The sequence below is a fragment of the Danio rerio genome, chromosome 4, assembly GCF_049306965.1.
Source record: "Danio rerio strain Tuebingen ecotype United States chromosome 4, GRCz12tu, whole genome shotgun sequence".
Classification (NCBI taxonomy): domain Eukaryota; kingdom Metazoa; phylum Chordata; class Actinopteri; order Cypriniformes; family Danionidae; genus Danio; species Danio rerio.
The window spans coordinates 33,511,647-33,539,000 of record NC_133179.1 but is presented as its reverse complement, the minus strand read 5'-3'; the positions used below and the strand labels follow the sequence as shown (position 1 = coordinate 33,539,000).

The window sequence follows — 27,354 nt, the reverse complement described above, 5'->3', positions numbered from 1 at the left end:
GCATGTGGCAGGGACGTAATTACTTCACAGACTTTAAAAGGAACAAACCCACCACTGTAAACATTGCTGCATCTCTCCCGGACGAGCTCAACTCATTCTACGCCCGCTTTGAAGCCCAGGACAGCGCGCGCACACTGCCGCTCCCATGGCCGAAACTGAAAAGGCCAGCACACTGTCTGTTTCTGTACCGAACGTAACGAGAGCTTTTCGACATGTGAACATCCGGAAAGCTACGTGCCCAGATGGCATGCGCACACCAGCTAGCGAGGGTTTTCAAGGACATCTTCAACCTCTCGCTCTCTCTGTAGTTCCCACATGCTTTAAGACAGCTACTATTGTGCCTATACAAAAATCAGCGAAAACCACATGCTTGAATGACTGGCATCCAATTGCTCTGACACCCATCTTCAGCAAGTGCTTTGAGAAGCTGATTAAAAAGCACATCTGCTCTGTACTGCCCGCTCACACTGACCCTCTGCAATTTGCATACAGGAATAATCGCTCCAATGATGTTGCAATTGCTTTCACCTTGCACACTGCTCTGTCTCACCTGAAAACAAAAACACATATGTTAGAATGCTGTTTGTGGACAAGAGCTCAGCATTCAACACCATTGTGACTGCCAAGCTGGTGATAAAGCTCCAGGCTCAGGCTCTACACAGCTCTCTGTGCAGCTGGATCCTTGACTTCCTGTCAAGCAGATGCCAGGTGGTCAGAATGGACAACATTACTTCGTCCACACTGATCCTCAACACTGGTGCTTCACAGGGCTGTGTTCTCAGCCCACTCCTGTACTCCCTGTACACACATGACTGTACAGTCAAACACAGCTCCAACATCATCGTTAAATTTGCTGATGACACAATGGTGGTGGGCCTAATCACAGATAATGATGAGACGGCCTACAGAGAGGAGGTGCACACTCTGACGCAGTGGCATGAGGAAAACCACCTCTCACTCAACATCAGCAAAACCAAGGAGCTGGTGGTGGATTTCAGGAGAGAGAAGAGAGAACACACCCCCATCACAATCAATGGGACACCAGTGGAGAGCACTTTCAAGTTTCTCAGGCGTCTCAGGAGGTTTGGAATGAGCCCCCACATCCTCCGATCGTTCTAAACCTGCACTGTGGAAAGCATCCTGTCTGGCTGTATCACCACCTGGTATGGAAATAGCACCAGCAGCAATCGCAAAGGCCTACATAGGATTGTGCGAACTGCTGGGACATGTAGTAGGAGGTGAGCTTCCCTCCCTCCAGGACATCTACACCAGGCGGTGCATGAGGAAAGCCAAGAGAATTATCAGCGACTCCAGCCACCCAAGTCATAGACTTTTCTCTCTGCTACCCTCAGGCTGATGGTTTCATGCACAAGGCGGCTGAAAGAAAGATTCTTCCCTCACACTATCAGGCTAATGAACTCTTAACACACCCCACACAGACTCTTCCATACCCCTCACTGCACACCATCAATATGTAGCATGCACTGCACTTTAACCAATCCATACTTAAACCAATACTGCCTACAACTATGTGAACACCTATTCATTGTACATATCACTGTCAATTTTACACTGTCCTGTTTTTTTTTTTTTTTTTTTTTTTTTGAGGAGTATGCTGTTTTATTTTGTCGTTGTATTTGCACTGTCTGTATTTTGCACTGTCTGGAGCCAGCACCTAAGCTTTTCACTCATCATAGCACACTGGTGCTGATGATGCGACAATAAAAGTGATTTGATTTGATTTAAACAAGCTTATAAACTGTTAGATGCATAATTCCAATAATAAAACAAAGTTTTATCATCACCCCCACCTAAGTGCTTTTTTTGCCAGTTATACAATATTGACTAGGGATGTAACGGTATCAGAATTTCACGGTACGGTAATACTTCGGTATGAATGTCATGGTATTTCTTGAATCATTTACAGGAAAAACAAAACTTATGAAAATACTCCAAAAAAGTGCCAAAAGTGTCAATGACATACAAATTAGCCATCAGTAAGCTTTGAAACAGGAACTTCAATTTTAATAACAAAAAATTATTAAACCATGTAAAAAAAAATAAAGTTTCAATTTAGTATTGTTGAAAACTCATCACATTCAACATTTAATCACTCACTCACTCACTTAGAGATAGGTTATCATATAACTATCATATAACTATAATCTGGTAAAAGTTGGTATCTCTGGGTATTTACAATGTCCCCTGCAACAGAAAAAAAAAAACCTCTCATTTGGGACTGAGGTTTCTGGGACAGAGATATGACTTGGCCCAGGCTGACAGCAGTGGGTAACGTTGTGCATTGTCTTTCCCCCACTTGAGAGGACAAGCCATGAGTGAGATAGAGGTCTCTTTGCGGTACAAGTCAATGTCTGCATCAATCTGAACAGTGTGCTGTGTTTCTGCAGTCCCCATGACTGTTATTAGTCGTATTCCCCAACTTGCAGGCACGTGCACACATGGGGCTCAACCTGTGCAGTGCACATGCCCTTTTTAGTCTTGGATAGAAAGTGCCCTTCCAAAATGATCAAAAGTGCCCCCGCGACGCGACACAACCTCCGTCCTGCCCTTCAGTAGGCGCGCGACAACACCGCTCTTGAGTATGCGTGCTCAACCCCCCCTCCCCACTTTACAGTACTCGCGCGACAACACAGCTGATCAGAACGTGCGCGACAACACCGCTATTCAGTACGCGCACGGCGATACCACCCGCTTTAGGTTTCGATCATTTCCAGCTCCTTTTCATCCCCGCTACTAGAAGCACACTTAATTTCCGCATTACTGGATCTGTAGCGACAACAGACCGCAAAGGATGATGGCCACGCCTGGGCTGATGGGAATTGTAGTTTCGGCCACCTCGCTTCATTCGCCTGAGCAAATTTTCTCAGAAGACCTATAGTTTTATCGAGTCATGCAACTACGGTAGTATCGAAAAAAATTGCTATTGCCGTATGACGGTATTTACAATACCGTTACATCCCTAATATTTACTGTAGATCAAGTGTTGCATTGTTGCATCCCCATAGGTCCACAAACGCTCAAAGACCTTATTAGCTTTATCAAGCATAATGAAGGAGAAAACTGCCAGCTGTGTAAACAGGCTGGGATTGCCACAGAAGAACAGCTTCAAAAAAAGGCATTTTAAATAAGCAGTGCACTTTAAAGACGGCGATTTTGGGTGAGTGTCTCCTGACTTTACAACTTAATTAATTCCACCATTAGTTGTATTACAAATGATTGACCTTTTGTTTTTCCAAACAGTTCTTTTCACAATTCTTTGTGACATAAGTGTTCAAATAAAAACAAGTCACTGGCAGTGTTTTAAGTGTGACAGGATTTTGGCAAACTGCATTTGAAGACCATCTACAGAAACATGGTAAGAGCTTAAGGTGTTGTTTCATATTTATTATTAGTTATAAAGTAGCTAAGTTGTAACCTATTAAAATTATTACTTAAACTTAATTTGTAGGTTTCACAGTGACACCTTTTAAATACCTGCCAAAGACAAGTACATATTTGTATTTTGGTTTATTAATATTTGACATTTTGTTTTGCTGCAATATTTAAAATGAATTGTCACTTAGATGGCATTTAACCTACATTGGCTGCAACTCTGGTGGGACTCGAACCCACAACCTTTGAATGACTCTGTTTACAGCCTAGAAGTCCAATGCGCTATCCATTGCGCTTGTTGCACTGTTCCACAGGAAGCACTTTCTGGTACTCTCAGACAAGGCACTGCTGGGATTCGAACCCAAGATCTCCTGTTTGCTAGGCAGGCACTTTGACCAACTAGGCAACAGCACTGAAAAGAATGGTCGACCAACGAAAGCAGGATCTCCTGTTTACTAGACAGGCGCTTTGACCAACTAAGAAACAGCAGCTGATGATGATAAGAGGATCCAATTGATTGTATGAAAAAAGAAAATGAAAACCATACAGCGGTAGCGCTGCATGTGTGAATGTCTCAACTTGAAATGTTGAGTTCCAATTCGTTACACATTACCACACCATGCGATATAAAGTCACCGTCCAAAGCCCTCTTGCACGAGCAGCGTTTTTAAGGATTTTAATTCTGTTAAGAAACCGACAGCTAAAGAGATGCTGCGTAAACGCTCACAATTCTTTAGAAGAAGCATCTCTGGGACATGAGCATTAGGCACTGTTGGGATTTGTACCCAGGATCTCCTGTTTACAAGACAGGTGCTTTGACCAGCTAATCCACAGCACCACAACAGCACAACACACTTCTAACACACTTGTAACACACTTGATGAAGACAAGCGTGTGATGAACTTGGGTTCTTTTATTTAGCCCGCGTTGTTATCTGATACAGATATCGCTAGAGCTCTGTACACAACAACAGTGCTACTTCTATACATTACGAAAGCTAACTCTTCTTCTCTTCCTTTTTCTCAGGTCTGCCCCAGTGGGTATTCTTCACAGAGCTACTGCTGCCTGCCGGACACTCATTGCATCGGTGTAAGTATACAAATACTTTACATGCACTGGCCCAATAATTAAACATATTAAGCAGTTATTAAAGACATCTAAAAAAAAAAAAAAAACATTATTTGGGTGGGGTGCTAGCTTTTGATACAAAATTTACCAGCATTTTGTAGTTTTCCCCTACACACTTGTCTGATAAAAAAAAGATCAAGAAAAAAACAAAACAACAACAAAAACCAGCACGTCAGGATGCAGAAAATGCTGACAAGATGAACATGGTCTTTTAGAGTCTAGAGGATTATGTCTCAAACATGACAGGTGTGCTTGCCTCTGTTCAAGATCAAAGCAAAAAATGAGTTTACTTTAGTTTAAAGTATCTTTATTCATGTGTTAAGTGTTTTTTGAAAGCTCTATTTATATTACATCCAATCCCAGCACTTAGCTGTAATATCAAGTCGACAGCATCCAACAGAACGACAAAGCATAATGCGTTGGGCAGCCTCCTGAAAGAGCAACGTGTTTTTTTGCAAGGACATGGAAGAAAAAGCCCATGAAGTCAGACTCCGGTGGGACTCAAACCCACAATCTTTGAATGCCTCCGTTTCAAGCCTAAAAGTCAATTGAGCCACAGAGCCACATAAAGTGATGTTTTGAGTTCCTATTGTAGGGGCAGCACATTTTAGTCTTCGACCGCAACAGTGGTACAAAACTTCTGGGGCCTCATGTACGAAGACTTGCGTGAAAATCTTACTAAAACATTACGTACGCACAAAGCTGTAAATGTGCGTACACAGAAAAACATTCAGATGTATGAAACACTGTGTACACTGAATCTCACGCATATTCTTTTGTACATCTGAATGAACGTGAAACTGAGCGCAACATGCACAAGCACAAAACCCTTCTCTGCCTCCTCCCCCGTATGAATATGCTAATGACTCTACTTTGGCAAAACCAAACAAAAAAGCAATGGCAAAAGCAAGCAAGAAGAGAAACTTTGAACAGAATGTGAATTGGAGGTGCTGCTTTCGGAGGTAGACCAGAGAAATGCGGTGTTATTTGCAAGTTTGTTCTCCGGAATTAACAAAAAAAAAAAATAAAAATAGAGTGGGAGAGTTTAGCTGATGGGCTTAACACAGTTGGGTCTGAACATCGCACTGAGTGAATTTAAAAAGAAATAGTGTGGTTTATAGGTGTAAAATGTTGCAGTACACTTAACAGTCTCAGATTACATTGGGAAAACAGGCGACTGCTGCAAATTGTGCTTTAATGTTTAGCTGGTCAACTGTATGGTATGGAAACCTTATATACCTTCTGAACCCGTCTCATACAGCTGCCATTGCAAAGCTCAGACACTTTGTAGAGAGAAATTTAACACAACTGCCTCTAGGAGTCACCAATGGAAATAAAACAGACACGCACATGAAATGTGTGTACGCCAGCCATAAAGCTGGCGTGGAGCTGCACACATTCTCATAATCACTTCATCGCTAGTAAATCCAAACGTGAGCAATTCTGAACGTGAAACCTGGCGTCCGCAGCGTTGATACATGAGGCCCCTAGTGTCCAATCATACCCAGTACAAGAACCGCACTCTGAGTTGGCAAAGAGGAACTGCTGAGATTCGAACTCTGGACTTCCTGTTTACAAGACAGGCACTTTAACTAACTAAGCCACAGCACCAGGTTCAAAAGTACTCTGATGGGTAGCATGAAAAGTATAAAAAGAGGCAGACTGTCCCCTCGGAAAAGTAGCCACCTAGACATCCAATAAGCTGTCCGTTGCACCACAGAGCCATAAAACACCATCTTTCGAGGCCCTATGATGTGCAGAACCATTTAGCAATCTGGCTTTTGTGCAAACAAATGCTATTGGCCCTGCAAAGAGTTTCAGATCATAAAGCCACTCTCATAATCTGAGGTAAAGGTGCAGTTTGGATTAAAACCTTGGACCTGCTGTTCCCGAGACAGACAGTGGGGGAAAAGCAGCATGTACTGTGCTTTCCACTCAGTTACTTTGCACATTCATAAAGAGGCTCTTGTACGACAAATCCAAAACGTTTGATCTCCTAAATAGGTGGTAGCCACTTTGACCCAAAACCACAGGTTGTCATTTAACTCTCTGACAGAAGTACAACCACCAGCTGCCCAAAGGCACTGCTAGGATTTTAACTCAAGATCTCCTGTTTACAAGAAAGGTGCTTTGACCAGCTAAGACACAGCGCCACAACTGCCCAACGCTCATCACTCAGCACTAAAAGAAAAAAATCTCTAGATCCAATACTTACAAAACACAGACAATACAATAAATTCAAAACACAGTTTCATCTAAGACAGTGGGGGAAAAGCAGTATGTACTGTGCTTTCCACTCAGTTACTTTGCACATTCATAAAGAGGCTCTTGTATGACAAATCCAAAAGGTTTGATCTCCTAAATAGGTGGTAGCCACTTTTGCCCAAAACCACAGGTTGTCTTCGAGTCATTCCTCAAGCTTACTCGGCACTGCACCGTTTTAAACAGCTCCCTTGAATGAAACAGCTCATTTAAGTCATAAGCGTTTTTGTAGAGTACCCTAGTAGCTGAGAATGCACTGTGCAATGAAAAAAGAAGCATGTGTGAATGTGTGTGTCAACTTGCAATATTGAATTTCAATTTGTTACGCATTACCACACCATGCTATATAAAGTCATCGTTTATAGCCCTCTTGAGCTGTCAGCGTTCTTAAGGTATTAAGTTTCGTTAAAAAACCAACTGCTAAATAGTTTGCTGCATAAACTGGTGTAATACAATGTGAGGGTAAACTTTTTTCCATAGATTTTTAAAATAAAAAAAATTAATAATAATGATGATAAAAGTAATGTAGCGTACAGCCCACAGGGAAAATTACTTATTGGTTTTATTAAGGAGTCTCTTGCGTGGTTTTTACGACTTCTGGTGCCACAAAGTCTGGGTATCCGTGACACCTTTTGTTATCCAGAGCCACCCAGAGAGATAGGCCGAGAGCTTCCAAGGCATTCCTGCCCAAACACACACACACACAAGGCTGTTACGACAGAAGCAAATGAACTCAGAAACCCTGGAGGAGCACAAAACTAAAATGTTATGTTTTGTAAACCTTGTATCTCAGGCCCTGTTTACACTAATGCATTTTAGTTTGAAAACGCATAAGTTTTGCTACGGTTATGCCAACCGTCCACACTACGCCGGAGTTCTCGAGCGCCGAAAACGGAGCGTTTCGAAAACGCTGGAGAGGCCGTTTTCATTCTGAAACGCTGCTGCTCCGTCTCAGTGTGGATGATGGAAAACGGAGACATCTGAAAACGGAGGCGGGGCTGCAGACATTCGCCTCTCTGATTGGGGCTTTTCCTGAATATTAAGTAGCCTAACACACACAGTTCCGTCCTGCATTCTCTCCGTGTAAGTTCAGACATCGCAAGTTTGATCAAGGCTGCAGTCTCTTCTTCTCAGTTTGATATGGACAACAGACTATACCGAGGACACGGGTAAATCTTCAAAGGGAACAGTGTACTTTATAACTTCATTCACATAACCCTGGCTACATTGTTTCACTTTCTCAACAATAAAATGTAAACATGATTTAAGGAACTGCCTATTTTCATTTTAATATTGGCAACTTAGACAGCAGAAATGTTGAGGCGTCGTGCTGCATGAGCGTCATCTTCACTGTGTGGATATTTATAAAAAAACGGAGCCGATAACAACTGTCTCCTTTCAATTTCAGTGAAAATACGAAACACAGCCTCTCTTTTGCTGAATATCAGTTTTAATAATCGATAATGGCCATTATAAAAGTATAACATACAATAAGTTTATACATTATAGGAAATAAAGGCAAGCGATCAGTCAATATACAGAATAGGCGTGGTTACATTAATCATTAACTTATCTTTGCGCTTAGCCAAAACACGTTACCTGAGAACAAGTAATAGATTCCAATGCCCAAAGTCAGGGAATATGTCGTTGGATAAAGACAACAAGATGAATGAAATATTCTGTTTAATAAATATAGTGAGGTTAGATCCAGCGGGAGATGCTTGATGAGAAGTCCGACTAGCACAGCTCTCATCTGGGTAGATGGGCTGCAGCGCTTGCCCGAGTGTGTGTGTGGTCACGTGATGTGCGTTTTCAGCGTTTTGGTGTGGACGGAGAGCAGTTCAGAAACGCTGGGTAAAACGCGAGTGTGGACGTGGATCGTTTTCATTCTAAAACGCCGTTTTAAAACTAAAACGCACTAGTGTAAACGGGGCCTCAGTTCTGACTTTTCTTACCTGTATAACCTCTCTTATAACCCGTTTGCCTGGTTCCTTTAGGCCTTTTTAGAGCATAAATAATGTAAGTGTGGGAATTATGTTGATGTACTTTTATTGTTGATGTACCTGTCCATGTCTGGTACCGATGAGCTGCTGCTGACATTTTTACAACACATGATGCATAGAGCATGATAATAACTTACACGGCATGCATTCTTTAATGAAATAAAGATCATCCTCAGGCTGCAGGCAGACACTCAAATTTGCATATGAGCAGCCTCGAGACAAAGGTCAAACTTTGCCCTGAAATCATTGGTCGATCATGTTGAGAGGGCAGTGTCACAGAGCTCAAGGTTAAAAGCTGCCCCTCCCCAGGATCGTGGCAGAACGTCCGAAAAGAACTTTCCAAAGGTTGCCCCTTCTAGGGGTCCAGGCTTTTCTGTGCCTGCGTAAGGCTCCGAGCCCACGTTTTCTTATTTTCCGGCAAAGTATACTCAGTTTAAAGTTGCGATCGCGTTCCTCCGAATTGTATTGCAAACTCCACGCATCAAGAAGGACATCAAAGGAGTTTCATTATGATGGAAGAGACTCGCATAAAGAGAGAGACCCCAGACATTAAAGTCCAGGTATATTTAGTTATGCAAATAAGCTGTGCCCCATTTATAAAAAGGTGTTTTGTTTTTATAATCTTGGTGATCCTTAATGGTGTGTGTGGAACTGAATCTTTTGTCACTCTTTATCTGTAATCTCTATTTCCTCGCTTTACTATTTCTCTTTGTTGTTACACGTTCTATAGACGCGTATAGCTGATCTCCACGTGGTTTACCTTTGTTCTAGGTTTTATGTATGTTCGTGCATTTGTTCGTTATCTGTCTGACTAGTCAATAAATCCCATTATAATCAAATGAATTGTATTGTTTGCCTCACAGAAAAAGTCACTGAAAGACAGATTCCCCTGCCTAGCTATTATAAGCTGATTAAAACTTATGAACGATTAATCTACTTCACAAGTAGTAATAATTTCCTTTTCTAAATGAATAGATCTTTACCGTGTCCGCTCGGAAGAGTGGCAGCTCTGGTTATGTTTGTTTGGTCAAATTAACAATAAATTATTCCAGAATGTTAATGATTAATAATAATTCGTTATTATTGATAATTAATATTCATAATCTGAGAGTCCGCTTGGTCGAGCGGGCAGGATCATATACAATCATATGTTTGTTTGACCAAATTGACCGAAGCCTAAGCCGGAATATTTCACAGTAAAATCTTCAGAGTAAAATTTACTCAGTTCAGAGAACATTTGTTCCCTCTCTAAATTGAGCAAAATTTACTCAGCAGCAGAGTTAAAGTTAATGAGACAATGATGGGGTTAATTAAGTGATGATTGAGCACTGATGATGAACACCTGCTGTTAATAAGCAGAAACAGAAGAGAAGCAGCAGCAGCTTCGCTCAATGGTTACCTGATTGACCTTATTTCTGTCAGAAGTCCACACTGTAAAAAATTGCTGTTAAAAAACGGTCAGATTCTACGGTAAAATAATGTTTTTACACTAAAACAGTAATATTCTGTTAAAACAGTGCATTCTGGGTAACATTTTTGTTTTCGAGAAATTAACCAACAGCAGAAAACTGTGAGCTAACAGAGTTCAGATTTGACGTTTTGAAATGTGTTTGAAATCACATTTTGTGCCCTTGTTTACTATTCCATACACTAGTTCACTAATAAAGTTCACGTGACAGAGTTAATGAACACTAATGAGTAAATTCAGACACTGATGAACACCTGCTGTTAATAATCACAATTACTGAAGGAAAGAAACAAAAACACAAACAGTGACTTGAGTTACAGCATTAAATAAAATCAAGTAAAATAAAACACCTTCAGTCTCAGCAGAGGATCATTAAACAACTCCACAAATAACAGCAAACACATGTATTACTGACTGCTTGGACTTCCATACTACTCTCAATGAGATTCAACAGAAAAGTAGATGTTTTTTTGTGTCACCGTAATATAGTCAGGGGCTGTTTTGGTTGGGCTCTTTACCCTTGAACTCCTTAAATTTGACTTCCCAAATGCTGTAATAAAGAGTTTGCAAAACACTTTTATTATAGCAATAAAGTGGGAAAGTCAATAGATAGATTAATCTATTTGTCTGAAATTTGATCTGATATATGTTTTGGTTAGGTCTGGAAAAAGGACCTCATGCAATAGTTTATGCTTAGTTGTAAATTTAAATTAATTTATTTAATTATTAAGTGGAATCAGTAAAGATACCTATATAATTACATTATTGTTAAGACATAACATACAAAAACAGTTCAGTTATGACAAAGACACACTCAGACCTTGTACCTCAACAATGGTAACAATTAAAATGTTTCATGCTGCAATGCATGCTGGTTGTGGCACAGTACAAATATCCCAGCATGCATTGCGGTGTGAATGAATGTAGTATAATGGTCTAACAGTTTTCTTTATTTGCGTTTTATTCTGCTTTTATGTTTAGACTTTCAGTTGCCTGTTTGTGATTGAAACTGTTAATTTTGTTAGTTGTCACAATTATTGAGGTTCATACACTGATTATTGATGTCTGTTTGAGTGCTAAATACACCATAGAGCAGTATTTTAGTCCAAGATATTCTTAAAAACTTCTAGAAATCATTGCCACATATAATGTGAAACAATAGATTAAACATTGAATAGGAGCAGTAAATTATGTTATATTAAATTAGAACAGACTCTGCCATTTAATAGCAACATAAACATCACCAGATCTTATTTAGTTTTTTGTCTGGCTTGCCACATCAAAAGAGCTTTTTAAACAAAGTTCTTAACAATTACAGCAGCCAAAATATATGAATGATAAAAATGACAGGGCTAAGAGCCTAACTAAAGCAAACTCTGTTCTCCATGGTGATGACATAAAATGTTAACCTTTCTCTCAAGAAGAACTTTAGTAGATGTTATACAAAAATAAACGTTTCAGTAATAAGTGTAGCTGGTGATGATGTTTGTAGAGTTGTTTAATCATCCGCTGATCATTTAAATGATTTAATCATTTGTTGTTCTTCAGGTTATTTCATTATAAAGCTGTGACTAAAGTTTTGTATGTTCTGTTCTTGTTTTCTCCCTTCAGTAATTTTTCATTTCTTCAATGCTAATCTTCAATCATCATTTAATTAGTTATTTAATTAACTAATTTACTACATCATTGCTACATGTTTCTTGAACACTCAGTAGTGTGGACACTTCAACTAAAACTGAAGTATTTGCTCTGGGGTTTAAAGGGTTAAAGGTGTGAGAGTTAAAAACAGTGTAAAAATGTATTTTAACAGTAATATACTGTTAATTTAAACTACGGAAAAAGACTGTAAAAAAACAGTAGATTGCTGGCGACCACAGCTGCCAGTAGTTTACCGTTAAATAAAGGGAAAAAAACAGTATTTTACTGTAAAACCTGAAGCTAATTTCTTCGGTGTGTCACCGTTGTGGAGGAGAGTAGAGCCAGTGTATGAGTTAAAGATGAACATTAAGCTGCTGATGTTATTCTGCATGTTTCTTTATTTAAAGACAGCAGCTGTTTAGTTGCTGATGCAGTCAGAATCTCCCTGTGTTAATTCCAGCTTTACATGTATGTGTGCTGATGTGAAATTAAAGACATTTAAGGTAAACTGAACTTTTCTAATTAACTAAAATAAGTAGTCATTATAAGCATGCTTCTAGACTATAGCACTTTACTTCATAAACTCATACAGCAGTTGGACAATTTGACGCAGTTGCTTTCAGTGAACAAAATGAGTTCCCTTGAGTATTGTGTATATCAATGTAGTCCACGTATTTTTACAGCAACATACTGTAAATTAACAGTACATTGCTGGCAACTGCCAGTATTTTACCATTTTATAACGGGACAATTTATAACAGTGGCATATGAGATTTATTGAGAAATAACCGTTTTAGTTATTTACATTTACGAAAAAAAAATATATATATATATATATTTTTTTTCGCCTGATGTCACCATCATGGAGAAAAGGGGTTAATTTTTCTTTATTTGCAATGACAAGTATAAAGAGAGCACATGTGATCAAGATGATTGATCCTGTGTGAATTCTTACTCTTGATAAGATTTACTGTACAAGAAATTATGCTTAGATGATGGATTATCATATAAAAAACTAAATTCAGTGTTTATCAAGAGAATGGTTCTCAGCTGTGGTGATATTAAAACACATTGAGAATCTGAATCACTTTAGAGTTACAGACATTAATAATCAGCATTTCTTTCTCAGCAGTGGTTAGAGATTTTTTTTTTTTTTATTTTGGCTGCAGTGCATGGTAAGAGAATCATACGACATTCATCCATAGTTCCCAGCATGCACTGTAGGAAAAAAAACCTCACCATAGTTGAGAAGCATACTCTGATTCTTTATGTCTGTGTGTTTTAGATGTTCAATGTGTTTAATGATCTGATAAAAGTATTGGTGAGCTCCATTTTTTTAATACAGTGCTTCTTTTGTGATACAACATTATTTAAACTTAATAGGTCAAAACCAATTACTGATTTGACAAGTGACTTAACCATCAGAGAGTCAATTATCCAGAGCACAGTTGCTCTCATTATACAATATTTACCACAATACACTATTTGACAAACAAAGAGAATCTAATATTAGCAATCGAGTCAGAGTCCAAGCAAAGCAGCTGCTGTTCTCCGCAATGGTGACAGCTTAAACACAAAAAAAGTGTCGTTTTTTTTTTTTTTTTAATGTCGTTGTAAATATGTATAGACACATATATATAGACACACACACAGTATATAAACTGTCATTTGAAATGACACTTTCATCACTAGTGAATCAGATGAGTTTTTGCTCAGGGGAATAAGTGTGCTTACTTCAAAGCCATTAAAATATCATACTATTAATTAAATGAGACCCTAAATCACAAAACCAATCTTATAGTGCACAGGTACATTTTTTGGGGAAAAAATTATTGAATCAAAATGATAATTTTTTCTTTTATTACAAAAAACATTATTATATTAAAATACATTTTGTACATTTCAATAACTCCAATAAAAAATGTTTTCATTAATAATATGAATTGCTAAGAATGAACTCTAAAGGCAATTTTGAACCTTTATATTTTAGATAATACATGTAGCCTATTTCACACACATTACAGATTTTTAAGATCCATGGTCTGAAATGGTTTCTTGTTTTTTTAATTAAACTTAACCCTAACATGTCAAAAACTTTTAACCTTAAACATTAGCATACAAATACAATACTATCAGGGCTTCTCACAGTTTTGAAATATACTTGCGGTGGTAGCCGGATTGAAACACACCCTTTACCCAAATCACATAATTGGTTACCTATATGCGACAAATAAAAATATTACATTTTTTACAATAATTTTATTTATTATTTATGACAATGTTATACACTGTTTACTTTCAATTGGTTAAAGTAAAAAAAAAACTTTAAAAGTACATCCACTTTCTCTTACCTATTCAAGAGCCATATGTGCACCACTGACAAGTCAAATCTACTTCTCTCTCTCTTTCCAGTTCAAAGCAAACTTGAATGCAAAAGCATTTTAGATATGTCTATAAAATAGCCTATGCATTAGCCTGATGACATCATCAAATTAATAAAATATACAGCAAATGAGAAATAAATGACAGAAAAAGGAATAAAAACAGAATATCTCTAAAAATATTCATAAATAATCATATTTACAAGATTTAAACGTGTAGATTATTTAAAGAAGGCTAATGCTTTAATTACTAACAGTGTAGGTATATTAGCAGCCAGTTTAAACAAGTAACGAGTAGGGTTGGGTATCGCTTGGGTTTTTTTTCGAGACCGGTGCTAAATCGATACTTTTTACGTCAAAACGGTGCCTGAACCGATACCTTCAGTATCATTATAATTGAACAATATAAATATACATTTATAATAAGTTTAAAGTAAACATCAATTCATATTTTATATATTTGAATTGCATTAATATATTTCTTTTGATAATTTGTTTATTAGCATAAATGCAAGATTTGCATTATGCTGTAAACATTACATTAGCTTACTACTAAACTGTGGAAAGGCTGTAATCAAAATCAGAAGCACATTTTTTTCTGGGTTTGGGACTTCTGACTACTTTTACATGGACATCAATGATCTAATGATTTGCCTTAATCTGAATAAGACAATAATATGATTCAGGTGTTTACATGAATTGCTTTTTGAATGTTACATTCATGATTCCCAGTTACATGTTATAGCACATACATCCATCAACGTCATTGTGTCACCAGCCTATAAATGTTTCCTCCGCAGTTTGTGTCTGCGGTCCTTTAAGATGTTAAAAAATCACTGTTTACATGGTAGACTCTTGATCAGAGTTGTGTCTTAATCATATTAAAATCAGAATATTAGTGTCCATGTAAACGTACTCAGATAATGTGCCAGATGATGTCACAAGCTGTCAAAGACTCCTCACCTTTGAGGTTATTCAATGAGCCTACACATTTGATAAGTTTGATGTGTTTCTCCCTTACACGCAACTTTTGTAACATTTGCTGCATGTTGGTGTGTCAGAATCCTTGCTTATAAAATATAGCCATACTGTAGAATACTTAGTTTAAGCAAATTAGATGAATGCGATCATGAGTGTTAATGAAGTGAGTCGCTCACCGCATGCGCCGCAGTGCTCGCTCTGCCTTCTAAGCTACAATAACAAACAACTGACATCCGTACTCCTCAAAGCTGTTTAGAATTAAACATTTAGAGATGGTGTGACTGTGACACAACGCTTACTCACGTGTCTTTAATGCACCCCTTTATGCTTCTTAAGCGTGTCACACATCGGATGCACGGCTCAGCGCAGTGGCACGGCGCGCACATGACAAAATAAGCAAGGCACTGAAGTGTGGCAAGCACTGAGTCAGACTAAATAGTATAAACTTTGATTAGCCGTTTTGTTTGTAATCTTTAAACCTGTAAAATAGGCTTTTATTTTTGGTGAAGCGCCTTCCATTTTTCATCGTATCTGATGGCTGAATAGCAAATGAATCGATCAAATGAATAATTTAAAGCGGTTCTTCTGAACCAAACGATTCAGTCCAGATCCAGTTAATACTGCGCATGTGTGACTTAGAACTTTCGGTTTTGCTTTGTTTTTAAACGCATAATATATAACAAACGGTTGTGTATTTAACAAAAACATTTAACTTTAACTTGTCATTTAACTCAAGTCAAAGTCAAGTCTCGAGTCATGACAGCCAAGTCCAAGTCAAGTCGAGTCTTTTTTGGATATTTATCAAGTCTTAAGTCCTAAATTTTGTGACTTAAGTATGACTCAAGTCAAGTCATCTGACTCGAGTCCCCCATCTCTGGTAAATGGTTTCTCTCCAGTGTAGGTCTTTATGTGTTTATTAAGGTATGAATAGTTGCTGAAACTCATCCCACATTGTAGCTGTGGTCACACTAGAGTTTGAGCATGCAAAATTATGTTGTACAGCGCTGCAAAAAGGGGCAGGACTAAACAAAATGATTAGACATTAAAAAGTGAGCGATTGGTCAATATTTTAAACTTCTGTCAAGAGAGGTCATGTTTTGATCTACGATTGGTCTCACACAGTTAAGTGATACGATTTCGCAGGTCAGAGTTCACCAAGCTTGAACTTTGCAAAGCAGTGAACTGCAAAACTTGATGCACGAACTTGATTTTCCGGTCTGACACATTTGCGTGCGTATGAATGGAAGTCTATGGGGAGAAAAGTCCAGTGTGACTGCAGTTTAAGTGCAGGTGAATGGTTTTTACTCTAGTGTGGCTCATCATGTGTAGATTAAGGGATGATGATTGGCTGAAACTCTTCCCACACTGAGTGCAAGTGAATGGTTTCTCTCCAGTGTGGATCCTCATGTGTTTATTAAGGGATGATGATCGGCTGAAACTCTTTCCACACTCAGTGCATGTGAATGGTTTCTCTCCATTGTGGATCATCATGTGTGGATTAAGGTGAGATGATTGGCTGAAACTTTTCCCACACTGAGGGCATGTGAATGGTTTTTCTCCAGTGTGGATCCTCATGTGTTGATTAAGGTGTGATGAGCAGTAAAAACTCTTCCCACACTGAGGGCATGTGAATGGTTTCTCTCCAGTGTGGAACCTCATGTGGTGAATAAGGGATGACGATTGGATAAAACTCTTCCCACACTGAGTGCATGTGAATAGTTTATCTCCAGTGTGGATCCTCATGTGTTGTTTAAGGTGTGATGATTGGCTGAAACTCTTCCCACACTGAGTGCAGGTGAAACGATTCTTGTCTCTCCTTTTTAAAATACCATCAGTCTGTAAATTGTTTTTTTCCTCAATTTTGACATGATGTTCCTCCTCTTTACTTTCCTCATTCTCTTCAATTAGGTCTGAAAAAAAAAACATTAGTTTTCATTAAGTCTTAAAAACTCTCATCAAAAGTGAAAAGACACTGGAAACATTGGCTACACACACTGTAATTTTGATGCACATTTAATGTAAAATAAATCAGATCATATTTAGTTTGGTCCATTAACGTGTACACACTTAAGCAGATTCATTTATCTAGTGATTTTACAATGTAAATTGTGCCAAAGCCGCTTAACATAGAAGTTATAGTAAATTGAAACTGTGTCGGTTCGGTTTTCAGCGTTTCTTACGTAATTGACCATAAGTCATTTTAGTCATATTGATAAGATATAGATTTAAAAGCTGTAAATGGCCTGTTTTTATCCGTATATATTCATAATTACAACAGAATGTTTTTCTAAAATTTGTAAAGCACACAGGGAATATTTGTTCATTCAGTGTCTGACAGGTAAACACATCAGGAAAAAAAAGTTCTGGGGTAACAGCTGAATATTTGCCTTGCAGAAATGAGATACCTGTACAACATCTACATAAAAGCTGGAATGTTCATCTTTCCCCTTATGGTCCGTTTGAGTCATTTACATCCATTCTGGGGTGATTTTGAGGCTTAATTTTGCCAAAACTTTCTCTGTGTTTCAGCAAACTAAGTGAAGCTTTATAAGCTAATTTCAAGAGGAGCACATGATATGATTAAAGGGGTGGTCCAGTGTGCAATTTAAAGGCTTGGTTGTGTTAATAAGATGCAAAGCAATGTGGGCTCATGTTTCACTTGAAGGAAATTATGATATTTTTTCATAAATTTCACTTAGATTATACACAGCTACTCAGCTAACATGAAAACGACTGTCATATTTCCTAGTTCCTCTGAAAGGCCCGCCCTCAAGTGACTTTGATTGGTCATCGTCATAATGTGCTGTGATCAAGCGGCAACCTCCTGCTCTCCCTCAGGAAGCCAATACGGAAGTAACTAAAACTGCAATTCATCCGAAATTCCGCTAGTCCTGGCCGCTCCTGGCTCCAAAATAGAGCAAATTTCAATTGAGCCCACTGTTAGAATGGTCAACTTTACAGCAGAAAAAAAGGTGTTTACAACCTGGTACAAAAAAAGATTTTGGTTAATACAGCTAATATTACCCTTCATGACAACTCATCCGTTTCCTTTATATTAAGTTATATTAAGTTTGCATAATTAAGGGAGTGGCCACTTGAGTGACAGCTAGGTTTCGCTGGTCGCCGTCACGTCACCTCTGCAGATTAGCGACTAAACTCGGCATATTTATCATATTTCTGTGTTGTTTTATGTGGCTTTACACAGTCAACTGCCTTTTGGACTTGTTTCCTACAATTATTAGACGGCATGGCATGCTAAGTGCACTTAATTGTGCTCACAAACCATTCATGTGGTCTCCGTTTCCCATGTGAGTAAAGTTATATACTTATATACCATCTTTATACATGTATTTGTTTTATTTAAGATCCTTTATCGTTTATGTTTATATTTAGAGCTGTAATGCACTCCAGAATCAAACGAATTGATTAGCTGTAGGCTCTAGAACAGTCATCTGAAGCGTTGTCATACAGTGTTATGCTGGATTTCATCAATAGTCTTACATTAACTAACACGTTCTATATCTGAAGTGTTTGGAAGTAATTCGCGTTTTCCTCCTGTTGAAAAACGTCCTAAGAACAATGTTTAGTGGCTCAATGTATTACAGCAGTGTTTTTAAAAGTCTAAACACTTTATTGATATAGTATACAACCAAGCACAAGAGGTCAGAATACAAACGAGTCACAGGTGATAAAAGTATTAAGCGTTCTCCCAAAGTAAAGTGTGTCTGAACCAGGTCCAAGCAAAATGCCAGCACGTGTCTGTAGCTCCGCTCACTCTCCGCCTCTTTGCTCTTGTTTGGTATCCCGGGGTGGGTGTGATGACACGCAAACAAAATGGTGACAGTTGGCCGCATCTAATTGTGGCTTCTTTTGCGCTCTTTAGAAACCTATGGGTGACGTCACTGACACTACGTCCATATATTTTACAGTCTATGGCTGCGATACGCGGATCTGCTCCACGTCACGCCCGGACAAGCACGCGTGTTTTGTGTAAACAGTCAGTCAGTCAACAAGTGTCTGTAACGTGTGAAAATTGGATGCGGCTCTTTTAAGGAGTGTTTGTGTACCATTGTGTGTGTGTGTGTTATGTGTGTGCGTGTGTATGAACTGTAATATATGTATCTGTAACAGAAGTGCATGTGCGCAGGAGTGATGTTTATTTTTATTTTTCTCTCATGCTCGGATTAAGTTATTTTCTGTGGTGACGCTGGTGACAGAATAAAGCACAAGATGTGGGATGATACCTGTGTGAGCCTGGATTGATTGTTTTTGCTGCTACACTCCAGTTGGGAGAGAGCATTGCTGTATTTTTTTTTTTAACTCGATGCGTTACACGACGTCTTTCACGCATATCCGAAATATGCCTGTGTAAGTAACATGAATCGTTAACATATCATTTGCGACTTCATTGTCTGAGGGTGTTTTCACACCTACACTTTTGTTTCGGAACGTATCTCGTTTGCCCAGTTAGCGCGGTTCGTTTGGCATATGTGAATAGGGCAATCGCGATCTGTTCCGCGCCAAAGTAATCGCTCCGCGATCGCCTGAATGAGGTGGTCTCGCCTCGACTGAAACAACCCTGGAGCGGTTCGATTGCAGTGAGAAAGCGATCCGATCTGAGTGCGGTTTTATCACAGTGTTTTATGGATATGTAATAGGCTTACGGCTATATGAAGAGAGAATTATGAGAATGGCGGGAAGTTTCGCAAGTCTCCAGATGCCCGCAAACGAGTGATGATCTCCCGGTAATCTCGCGTCTCCCTCCCGGTCCTCAAATAGGCATCGTCGCGCACCCTTCTCACCCCTCCCCACCGCGTCTCTCCTCAGACACGTCGCGCGCGCACCCTGTCAATCACCACCAAACCACCACCTCTCCTGACAGCTTAGTGGTACGCTGCAAAATAAACCCTGACACTCTGACCAATGTGAGGATGTTTACTCGCATGTGACTTGTTTTAGCTCTTTTGGTCCGATTAGAAACTTTGCAGTGTGAAAGCGAACCGCTCTAAGAGCAAAGAGCAACAATGTAACAATTGTAATCTCTGTTTCGGAACAACTGAATCGATTCACAGGTGTGAAAGCACCCTGAGATGTAAAACGCATGGAATAGCTGCCTGTGTACTGCCATCTCACACAGAGAGACGCAGCTGCTGTGCGTGCATCTGTGTGTGTGTATGTGTGTGTGTTTACAGCAGTTTGACTAATAAATATGGATTTGTAGCTAAATCGATGGCGGTGGTGAACATAATTTCCCGTTGTTTACATCTTTGTTACAACATACCGTTAAGGCTAGACACTGTACAAGTTATGATCAATTTTAACTAATAAAAACACTAACAAGTCGTGGCTTAGAGTTCACAGCGTCTCCTTGCTCCATCTTATTTTAGAGATTTTAGTCGAATCCAGCACTGAACAGGGAGAGATTCTGGAAGCTGCGTTTTGTCAAATCATGCTTGCTATGTATTTTAGAGTTCTCTGGAACATTATTAATATTGAACTGTAAGCACTTCTGTGTTTGAGTCTTGTCATTTGGAAGCTCAAATACAGAAACAGAAAAGCTCTGTGGAAATAGCAGGATGGCATTTCTCCCTCTGCTGTAACGTAACAGCGCCTCTGGCCACGGTCCTTAGCTGCGCAGTGTGGGATGCGCAATAAACGAACCTTTGTGATCTCACAGGGGGCGGAAGTATTTGCATTTATTTCTCTATTACACATTCAGTCTGAGACATCTTGCACACTGGTTCATCCCTCCTGAGAGAGCTCCATCTTGGTTTATGGTTGAACAAGCCATCCTACTTCCCCTTCCACCACTGCAATGTCTATCCATACATCTATTTATTCATTTTATTATGTAAATGTGTTATTTTTGAGGCTGATCACAAAAATATTATAATTTTTACTGACAGAATTTTAGGTGCAGGCAACTATTTAGCTGCCATTTGCAAATAACGTTGTCCTTTTGGCTTCATAGGACATGGACCTTCAGCATCCAGTGGGACGGTTTGCTGATGAGTGTGACATGGCAGGGAAAGAAACAGCACCTCTAGGTCAGAAACCATGGTGCTTGACTGGAAATAGGTGGCCTTCTCAAGTTTGAAGGAGAGTCCTTAGCCCAAATGGAGTTCAAGTATCTGTGTTTTTTTCATGGAGGAATGGAATGTGAGATTAAAATATGGATCAGTGCAGCGGCAGCAGTAATGCAGTTAATGTGATTGTCTGTTGTGGTGAAGGAGCTGAGAAGAAAGCAATGTTCTCAATTTACCACTCAATCTAGGTTCCTACTCTCACCTATGGTCATGACTGAAAGGACAAGATCTCAGATACAACCGGACACATTTTACAAAGTGTTATGACCCGCTTGCTTGAGTCGCACCATAAAAGAGAGATAAGCCAACAAAATAGCCTGAATGCAAATTATTTATTATAAAATGTAACAATCAAGCAATTAAAGGAACCAACTAATCTCTAGGGATAACAATGAAGATAAAGAACTTAGGATATAATCACAACAAAACTTTAACTACATGATATAAGTAATACAAAACAAAACCATAAGGTTAAAGAGTCAATGAGATGGCAGGTCTTGTCATGAGGACTCCCGAGTAGCCACAGCGTCCTGGGGAAGCTAGAACAACAACTTATATATACCCACTGAGGAGTAATGCAGGCATCCAATCAGGATTTACCACATACTAAAAACTGGAGACTTTTGTAAATATTGTAAAACTTAATACCTGTCGCTCTGCCTAAATCATCAAATATTAAACAATTTTGTATTCTACTCAACAAAAGTAAATGTAGTAAACTAGAAAGAATCTTGAACCTAAAAGTAAAGAAACTTTACTAATAACAAATGCAACACAGGACAATTGAATGGGCTTTCTAAACTTGAGGCCCTGGTATACTGCTAACTAACCGTCCTGGAGCTCCACCTTCTTTGATGTGCGGTGTCTTCCCAGTGATTTGTTTCTCATTCAGGGAGTCAGACAGAGAACATCATTCAAAACAACACTAGCTACATGAATACACTGGAGAGTGGATAACAGATGAGATTTTAAGCCACAGAGGTGCTTTTTGCCAGATGTTTATGAAAATTTTTCTCTCAGCTGCCACCAATGTGTTTACGTAAACACAAGGAGCGCAACACATTTACAACTCCACCTACTGCAGTGTAGGAGTGTTAGACAACAGTATAAAGTCACTCAGCCTTTACAAACATTATTCAGACATAAAACATCCTGTGCACATGAGAAAATGTTTTGCTGCATTCATGTCTTGTGTGCAACTTTTTGACCATGTGTTTCTTAAGCTGCACTGAATAAGCAAAACTCTTTAGACCAGGGGTGTCAAAAGTACGGCCCGCGGGCCGGATCCACCCCACAAGCAGGTTTAGTTTGGCCTGCGAGATGATTTTGTAGAGTATAAAAACGAACTGCAATTTTTCAATAAAAGCTACTGCTGTTCCAATTGTGTCCACTGGATAGCGCAAATTCAAACAGTTAATTTCATCTGATAAAGAAGGAATTCTCAACTGGTGAGCTGCGGCCCACTAGGCCACCTGCTGTTACGTGAAGAATATAGTCAATACTGATGAACTCTACACTCAAATGTTTGCATATCATCAGCATGCTGTAATCCATTTTTTAAGCAGCAAAAGTAATTTTTAGACTACTTTGTTGGCCAGTTGTAGTCAGTGCAATGCTAAACGTTATTGTTCCACTGTATTTTGTTTGTTTTGTCTCATATTGTCCCACAACAACATTATTATAGTTTAGAATACTCTACAATGCTTTAAAATACATAATTATTTTAGTGTCTATTTCATTCAGCTTATTTCAAATTAAGAGCATCCACGTTTTCAGACAGATTTAAATCAAAGTTTCTACACGTGTCACCATGTTAAATTTAAGACATTTTTAAGACCATTATGAATTAAATTTTAAACCAAAGAATTTTTCAAAAGGCCCAGATGAATTTTTTTATTTGTCCTATCAAGAAATATTTTATATTAAATATTTAATAATACAATAATTAATGAATAATAAAAAATTTAAATATTTTAGATATTTCTTAGCAAAATATCTTAAATATTGTGTCAAAAAAAGCTAGCTTTACTTGTATCCATACACTTTTTTTCCAACAAAAACTTTATTTAAAATAAAAAACAAATGATGTTTTAAACGTTTAAAAAACTATAACAAACTGAATCTAGGCACATCAATCTGTCCAGGTCGATGTCCTCAGCAGTAAATACATGGAGCACGTTTAAACAAATGTTATGGTAAGGAAAATAATTAAATCATTATGATAAATAAGGTTAAAATAACCTTTTTAAATAAAAAGTTTAAAGTTTTATTGAGATGGTTTAGATCGTTTTTATTAATTTTATATAGTGCCAGTGCTCAAGGATGCTTTACAAACAGTAAAAGAACAAGAAAAGCAATATCCTTAAGAAGGTAGAAAAATTGGGAGACTAATAATACATAAAATGAATGACAAAAGACATGAGAACAAGTAACAAAAAGAAACTCATTCCTGTCTTTCAATAAGTCCTTGTGCATTTAGGAGAACTAGGGAGCACACTCAGGGCTTAATTTAGTATTCTTATTATCAAAAATATATCAGTATGAAAACCCACCTGTTTGTTCCTGCAGATCTTCCTGTTTGACTGTGAATGTTTCTTCAATCTTAACATCTTCACTCTCCTCTTTAATAAATGCCATCTTTATAACAGTGTGGAGATCAGTCGCTTCAGCAGGAGTTTTTCCTCTGTGTTTGGACACTTTATCCTGTTTAAAATAAAAACAAACAATAAAAATGTCCTGTTGAAAATGAATAAAACAATGAACAGAAACAAAATAACTTCTCTTCAACACTTGCTTCAACAGAAATCAGGTAACGTTAAAAGAGTAAGTCAGAGCAAGATACAATAGGCACAAATTAGCTGAATAATACGTTACTCCATTTCTTTCTTTTTTTTTTAGAATATGCAAAAATCATACAAATACAAGAAAACATCAACAGATAACAAAAACAAAGTAACAAACCAAAAACAAAACAAAAACATCAACAATATAGTCAGGTACTGGTATGTGCGTGAGTGTGTGCGTGTGAGTGTGTGTATGCATGTAAAGGTAACTATAGAGGTAAAGTTGGTTTTATATTCACACATTCGTTCATTTAGAAGTCTCTATATTGTTTACCATGTTACTTTGAATATTCGAGTGGAATTAACATGCCAGTATGACTTGAAAACAACATTAACACTGTTTATTTAACTGTGAACAATGTTGTACTTTGATAGTCATTGGCTGCTAATATGATTTCACTATTTAGTTTTTGCAAATAATACTTTTCTGAAATTATATTATTAAGGGGGAAGTCTGAATGTGTAAATATAAAACCAACTTTACCTCTATAAGGTAACTTGGTGGACAGGTCAGAGTACATACATTAGGAACAATAACAGTCAATAGATGAAGCAAGTGTCACAGATATAGATAAAACATATAGAAAGAAACCAGTCAGAGGTAGGGAGTAACAACAATGCTTATTAATGTATGATAGTAAATATGAGAGTAAAAAGAGAGAAAGGACAACAGTCCAACGTTACTCCATTTCTAATATAGTGATATTTACTTAGAATGGAATTACATTATGCTATTTAATAAATTAAACCTTCATTAAAACACTTATTACAAACTATAAAAGAACAACATTGATCACAGTCAAAAAAAACAGTGTTAATGTTGTTTAGAAGTCATACTTGCATGCTAATAGAGACTTCTAAACGAACAAATGTGTGAATATAAAACCAACTTTACATCTATGTCAACAGCAGGTATATCATTTAGCATCTGGTGAAAACCTGAAACTTTAATCAATCCGTTTATATCTGTGTAAAAGCTTTCAAACAAACCTTTCTCCAGTTGAATCACAGCGCAGTAGCGGCGCAACCTCATGACGTCACACGACACGCCATAATAAAAGTCTTCTTCTGAGGTTAATGGCGGTTGGCAGACCAACTTGCATGGTGCATTCCCGCCACCTACTGGATACAAGTGTGGAGCGTGAAAACAAACAAACAAAAAAAAATTAAATCATGTACGAATGGAGGGGATACGATTACCAGAGGGAAGAGAGAACAGGGGGCTATTCCATAAAACTAGCTTGCAGAAAAAGCCAGGCTTATTTTGGTAAGTCAGGTTTATTAATGGCAGATTCTGTTTCATAAATCAAATTTACAATAGTTCAAACTCAGTTACCCTGGCAACTTATGCTGAAACTAACCTGGTCCAGGGCAGGCTAACGCTCAGGCTAAGTCTTAAGTTCAAGCTTAATATATATATATATATATATATATATATATATATATATATATATATATATATATATATATATATATATATATATATATATAATGTTTTTTTATGTTTTTTTTTTTTTTTTGGCCCACCCTAAAGTTCCAAGCTGGAGCTGGGCCTGATTGATTAGTAGATTAAAAAAGCTTTTCAAAATGGTCTTAAAAATGTTTAGATTAAAGGTTTTGATCAACTCCAAATATTGAATATATGTTTGTCTGCGTAAGTGAAAAACGAGGGATAAATGTAATAAGTCATTACTGCAAAGGTAAGTGGCAAAAAAGCTAAACAAAAAAGACTTTTATTTTAGCTTGGCACGTGACGTCATAAGGCTGCGCCGCTCCCGCACTGTTATTTGACTGGAGAAAGGTTTGTTTTAAAGCGTTTACACTTATATAAACGGATTGATTAAAGTTTTAGTTTTCATTCAGTGCTTAATTTTGCACCTGCTGTTGACAATATTATTTTAACCCTTTATACAACATAATACTATTTTACTCACAGTAGTGAGGGCTATTGTTTGAACAACATAAATGTGAGTATTAAGTGTTTTAATGAAGGTTTGATTTATTAAATAGAATAATGTCATTCCATTCTAAGTATACATCACTATATATAAGAAAAGTAGTTACGTTACTAGTTTAATCAGCTCATTCTTGGCTATTGTTTCTAGCTCAGACTTACTCTTTAGAAGCAAGTGTTGAGAAGTTATTTTGTTCATTGTTTTAATAATTTTAAACCGAACATTTTTATTGTTTTGTTCATTTTAAACAGGATAAAGTGTCCAAACACTGAGAAAAACTCCTGCTGAAGCGACTGATCTCCACACTGGTATAAAGATGGCGTTTATTAAAGAGGAGAGTGAAGATGTGAAGATTGAAGAAACATTCACAGTCAAACAGGAAGATCTGCAGGAACAAACAGGTTGGTTTTCATTCTCAAAGACCAACTCAGTCATTTGATTCTCATTCAGAAATATTTTAATAATAAGAATACTAAATTAAATCTTGCAGCCCTGAGTGTGCTGCCTAGTTCCCCTAAACGCACATAAGCACTCATTGAAAGACAGGAATGAGTTTCTTTACTGTTACTTGTTCTTGGCCTTTGTCATTATTTTATGTATTATTAGTCTCCCATTTTCTCTACTTCTTAAGGTTATAGCTTTTTTTGTTCTACTGTTTGTAAAGAGTTCTTCAGCAAAGGCGCTATATAAAAAAAGTTTAACTGAGCTGAGGATATTTGACCTGCAGTATTCTCATGGAATATATCTGCCATTACAGTGATAATGTTGGTTTAGTACTTTCCATTTGCATATGTAACGTTGATCACAATTACGACTTCTTTATGGCTTTAAACTTGACTCTAGTAGTTATTACTAGTTCTCACAGACAGTATCTAGAATTACATCATTATTATAATAACTAATTATCAGGGCTATTGTGTTTAAACAGGGCTTCTGCGGAGTCTTAAAATGTCTTGAATTCCAAAATCCAAATTTTAGGCCTTAAAAAGTCTTAAATTTACTGAAATATTGTGCTGTAGGTCTTACATATTTTACAAACAAGTCTTCATTTTCCTTTGTTCATGTTTTGTTACCCAATCTGGTCAAAACCCATACAATCACCAACAATCCATCTCAATAAAACTTTCAACTTTTTATTCAAAAAGGTCATTTTAACTTATGTTTTAATCATTTTCCTTACAATAACATTTAAACGTGCTCCATGTATTCACTGCTG

The 27,354-nt window shown here is 37.7% G+C and overlaps 1 protein-coding gene and 1 long non-coding RNA gene across 16 annotated transcripts in view; one reads left to right on the top strand and one right to left on the bottom strand.

Annotated features, from left to right (window-relative positions):
• LOC137489472 (uncharacterized) overlaps window positions 1–25,200 on the bottom strand; it is a 205,072-nt gene extending 179,872 nt beyond the window's left edge. For 4 of the 7 annotated variants that reach the window (XR_012402270.1, XR_012402271.1, XR_012402268.1 and 1 more), the window contains exons 1-3: window positions 25,174–25,200; window positions 23,893–24,043; window positions 16,479–17,164 (exon numbers count right to left, since the gene is read on the bottom strand). Coding sequence is in view for 1 of the 7 variants with exons in the window: in XM_068220448.2 (XP_068076549.2) it covers window positions 16,503–17,164; window positions 23,893–23,977 (747 nt within the window). In the remaining 6 variants the exon portion in view is untranslated. Of the gene's footprint in view, window positions 1–14,136; window positions 17,165–23,892; window positions 24,044–25,173 lie in introns of those variants that run through there. The other 3 variants (XR_012402272.1, XR_012402273.1, XM_068220448.2) reach the window with 3 other exon arrangements.
• The window catches only part of LOC799039 (uncharacterized), a 118,482-nt gene continuing 100,229 nt past the window's right edge, over window positions 9,102–27,354 (top strand). For 2 of the 9 annotated variants that reach the window (XR_012402196.1, XR_012402201.1), the window contains exons 1-2: window positions 25,934–25,984; window positions 26,390–26,539. This is a non-coding gene — a long non-coding RNA (uncharacterized lncRNA). Of the gene's footprint in view, window positions 9,347–25,265; window positions 25,451–25,933; window positions 26,176–26,389; window positions 26,540–27,354 lie in introns of those variants that run through there. The other 7 variants (XR_012402197.1, XR_012402202.1, XR_012402205.1 and 4 more) reach the window with 6 other exon arrangements.